Source organism: Zingiber officinale, chromosome 10A (assembly GCF_018446385.1).
Source record: "Zingiber officinale cultivar Zhangliang chromosome 10A, Zo_v1.1, whole genome shotgun sequence".
NCBI lineage: Eukaryota > Viridiplantae > Streptophyta > Magnoliopsida > Zingiberales > Zingiberaceae > Zingiber > Zingiber officinale.
In genome coordinates this window covers 2,810,381-2,815,014 of record NC_056004.1, presented here as the reverse complement: position 1 = coordinate 2,815,014, position 4,634 = coordinate 2,810,381, and the positions used below count along the sequence as shown (strand labels likewise).

The 4,634-nt window shown below is 40.9% G+C and overlaps 2 protein-coding genes across 2 annotated transcripts; both read left to right on the top strand.

The window, feature by feature from the left end:
• Positions 1-337: 337 nt before the first annotated feature.
• On the top strand, positions 338-925 carry LOC122027539. Its single transcript, XM_042586528.1, has one exon. The coding sequence runs from the start codon at positions 515-517 to the stop codon at positions 773-775; it is 261 nt and encodes an 86-aa protein (XP_042442462.1). The 5' UTR covers positions 338-514; the 3' UTR covers positions 776-925.
• Positions 926-2,315: 1,390 nt separating this feature from the next.
• Positions 2,316-2,788, top strand: LOC122027453. The gene has a single exon (XM_042586433.1). The coding sequence runs from the start codon at positions 2,380-2,382 to the stop codon at positions 2,638-2,640; it is 261 nt and encodes an 86-aa protein (XP_042442367.1). The 5' UTR covers positions 2,316-2,379; the 3' UTR covers positions 2,641-2,788.
• The last annotated feature ends 1,846 nt before the right edge of the window (positions 2,789-4,634 follow it).

Genomic DNA, 4,634 nt, shown 5'->3' with positions numbered 1-4,634 from the left:
CCCACAGTTCTAACTTGGAGCGTGTTGCATAGCGAGTGTGACGAGAGAGGATCGGCTTGCGCCTGGATCATCCATGGTTTGCTACTGTCCTTTTCAAGGAATGATGAGTACGTTACCTTTAAGCAGGAGCTTCACGGACGCGTTGTACGGTGGAGTCTGAGTTCAGTGAGTCACTCCTCTCGTATTTTGGAACCACATAGCACACAATTAATGGCACCCATCGTCCCAGTCCGCTGGATTGGTAAAACGACAAGGTGAGATGGCTTTCCAGTTGGCACCTTGCCATTAGTGCTGTCTGTGGGCATCTAATTTCATCTTGCTTTAGAAACCCATTGATTGGGTTCAGGTAATCATGTTGAAGCGTTGAAGCAACCACCGGTTACACAGACCGCTGTTTTCTGGGAACAAAAATCAAAACCAACAGCGAGAATATGCTATAAAAAGTTTCGCCCTTCTTCTTCCTCCGGCAACAACTTCTTGCTTTCGCAGACTGATAGAGAACATCGAGAGAAGTATGGCTTCAGTGAAGAAAGTTTCTGTTTTGGCAGCGGCGAGCGTCGGCGCAGTGGAGGCGCTTAAGGATCAAGCAGGGTTGTGCAGATGGAACTACGCTCTGAGGTCTCTGCAGCAGCAAGCCAGGAGCAACATGAGGTCGCTGTCTCAGGCCGTGAGGATGTCCTCCGCCGTCTCTGATGGCCGAAGCAGCGAGCGAGCCAAGCAATCGGAGGAGTCGCTGAGAAAAGTGATGTATCTCAGCTGCTGGGGACCCAATTAGCGTTTAGTGATCAGATAGTTAGTTGGAGTGATAGAATGAAATACTAATCAGCAGAGAATGGAAGGATGAACTTTTGAGGTTCAACTTGAGCAAGTATATAGTTTCGGACGTATTGTAATGAATTTGAGTAGTCTGATTATTTCTCTCCTACGGCACTTTTCTTATCGATAAACAACTGGTTTCTACCGAACTTACTAATTGAAGTACATCCACCGATAAAAAGCCAATCCATGGACCCTCCTACACGATTCCAACGCTGTATTTACAGAAACATGGTTGCCCCTTATAAAAGGTCTGGATAAAAAATAAAAAATTCAAGCAAGGAAGGTGAATGATTGATTCATCGGTTAAATTATATCCCTGATCGCATAACTTGCTTCGTGTGATGTGTAAATGTAAAGTATGAACCTACGTATCACTCAAAGTTTAGAGCTCAATATCAACAAGACTGAAGCAATGTAGGTTCCACGAACACTTTCAATCAAATTACCAAGTTCTATAGGCCGACAGTAAGAACTACTAGAAATCAATCAAAGTTTCAAGATCAAAATATGACAAAAGGTGATTCGTTCATTTCAGTGTTCTTGTCAATCCATCCTTATGTTAACACAGAGAAGGTAAATTATGGATGCTTATTAACTATTAGTGCAGTAGCTAAGGAATAAGGAAAGGTATGTTTGGACACTTCAATTTTTAATCCCATGATCTAATATGATAACACTCCATATTTTAACCATCGCACTATCCCGAGAGGATCAACAAGACTATAGTGATAGAGGTTTCATGAACACTTTCAATCAAATCACCACGGCCCATAAGCCGTCCATTGTACGAACTACTAAAAATTTAGATTACAATGTACTAGAACACAACCTATCCTGGCCTTAAATCTTTGAATGCCAAACATATCTATTAATTGTGCTTGGTGAAAATATCATAAACTATGATACTATGGATATTTTTTTAGAAACTTAATGTGAATCCAAACATTGTTAGAAGGAAAGAAAATTACTTTCTATCCACGGATAATATTTGTTTGGCTTTTAAAAAAATAAAAGAAAGAAAAATTACAGAGGACATAACGAAGAAATGAAAAACTCTTAAATTTTATTTTTTATATAAAATAGAAAAAAAAAAAAAAATTGAATCATCACTCCTACTTTGGAACCACATAGCACACAATTAATGGCACCCATCGTCCCAGTCCACTAGATTGGCAAAACGACAAGATGAGATGCCTGTCCGTGGGCATCTAGCTAATTTTCATCTTGATTTAGAAGCTCATAGATTGCGTTTAGGTTAGATGGAACATGTTCGTGATCGGTCATGCGCTAACTGTGGAATTATTTAATAAAAAAACAAAAGAAAGACCGGATCAAGACTCAAACTCATACTTCAGACATCAGACACCTGCAGCCGGAAGTGTCGAACAGTTTGCCGAAACCACGGGTTCGGGCCAGTGGAAAAGGTACTCAGCCAGCTGTTTTTTGGGACCGGAAAATCAAAACCAGAAGCGAGAATATTCTATAAAAAGCTTCGCCCTCGTTCTTCATCCGGCAACAGCTTCTTGCTTTTCCAGACTGATAGAGAACGTCGAGAGAGTTATGGCTTCAGTGAAGAAAGCTTCGATTTGGGTAGCGGCGAGCGTTGGCGCAGTGGAGGCGCTTAAGGATCAAGCAGGGTTGTGCAGATGGAACTACGCTCTGAGGTCTCTGCAGCAGCACGCCAAGAGCAACATGAGGTCGCTGTCTCAGACCGTGAGAATGTCCTCCGCCGTCTCTGATGGCCGAAGCAGCGAGCGAGCCAAGCAATCGGAGGAGTCGCTGAGGAAAGTGATGTACCTCAGCTGCTGGGGACCCAATTAGCGTTTGGTGATCGATCGGACAGTTAGTCGGAGTGATAGATTGAATACTGGGCAGAGAGAAAGGATGAACATTTGAGGTTCAACTTGTGCAAGTGTATAGTTTGTCACGTATTGTAATTGAGTAGTCTGATTATTTCTCTCTTACGGCACTTTTATTATTTGGTTTGCAAGCTGAATTCTTCACTCAAGAGTCATTATCAAGAAAGAAGAGAAATAGTGCCGGTTAAGGACAATAATAAATATGATTTCAATCAATCTTGATTAGACATAATCATACCAAAAAAAAAATATTTTTAAATTTATTATATCCATTGTTATAATAATTATTATGTTTATATGTTATGATCCGGTGATAGGGATGGACCCGGGTAATAAGGTGGTCAATGATATGGTTTGGGTCAAAGTCAAACTGGTCAATGTCTGGTATTATCGTTCGATCGGCCAACACCCTTTCCCGACCGGGAGGAAGAATCGCTGAGTCTACATGAAGCAGATGTTAGCATAGCTCGGTCATGACCGAGCTTCTAACTCTCAAATAGACAAGGTATGTGCCGAGCGACCAGCCCGCTCGGACTCACATCAGTAAAACAATGACGACCGAGCAGACTACATTTAGACATAGCTCCTCTGATCGACATAACAGTGGAGCCCGGACAGGATGACAGTCGAGCGGTCATTCTGCTCGGCCTGAGGAGAAGATCGCCCGAGCGGCTCTTCCGCTCAGCATGTAACAGACAAAAGGAGGATCAGAGGATATCCTTCTGGGAACCTGTGCCGCCGACAGTCGGCACGCTTGGTTGCATGGTCAGGCAGAAGATCGTACGACGGAAGCGGAATCCGCTGTCTTGTCAGAGATATGCTCGGGTAGTTAAGGTATGATGTTAGAGATATTTTTCTGACACGTCTTTTCAGGATATGTTTTGAGGAGCGTGCACACCTCGAGAAGCGTGCACGCGCTCCCCAGGAGGCCTATATAAAGACCCCTAAGCTTCGACGGAGGTATGAAAAATCCTTACTATAGCTACAGTTATTCTGCCATTTAATTTGCTTCCTCGTTTCTTCTACATCGCCGGTATTTGACTTGAGCGTTGGAGGGTCATCGCCGAGGAACCCCTCCCGGCTCGGCACTGACATTGCTGTGGTTGCAGGCTTCATTGACGAGGAGTTCACCAACGGTCAATGAGAGCGCCACGTCCCCAGTATCCATTGTCTCGACTCTCGGACAGGATCATATTATATTTAATTTTTTTCATTAGTTATTTTTTAAACAACAATAAATAAGTCTCATTCAAGTGGTTAATTTTGATGACTGTTACTTATTTAACAAGTGGAGATTATCAAAATCAACCAATTATTTAACAAGTGGAGATTATCAAAATCAACCAATTACAATAAGAGGATCATCCTCTAATTCATACTTTATAGACCGAGGATCCCGCCTACTCATTGAATAATAAAATTATCTAAAAGTTATTATTATATATTACTTCACATTTACTCTTTCTATTATACCTGAGTCATGAAAAATTAATTGCACCGATTGATAAGAAAAATAGATGAATCGAAGACACAAGGAGGATAAAAAATAAGTTTTCACACATCTATTCATTGATCATTACATATCATATTTATAGACTAATACATCACATATTAATAAAACCCACTAACACTACAACATTAACCACTAACACTACTACAACATTAACCACTAACTCTACTCACACCACCACTAACTCAATATGTCAACATATTGATCTACTAACACATTAATTTTATCAACAATCCCCTCCCTTAACCTGATATTTCAAACGTAATAATTAGCTTTAAAAGAGTCAAACTTTTAAACTCAATGTAGAAACACCAAGTAGCTTTCTGAGCTTTTGAAACATAGTAAATTTGAGAGGCTTGGTTAGTATATCAGTAATTTGATCCTCGCTTCTGCAATAAATAAGATTAATGATTTCATCATTTGTGAGATTTCTCAGGAAATGATAC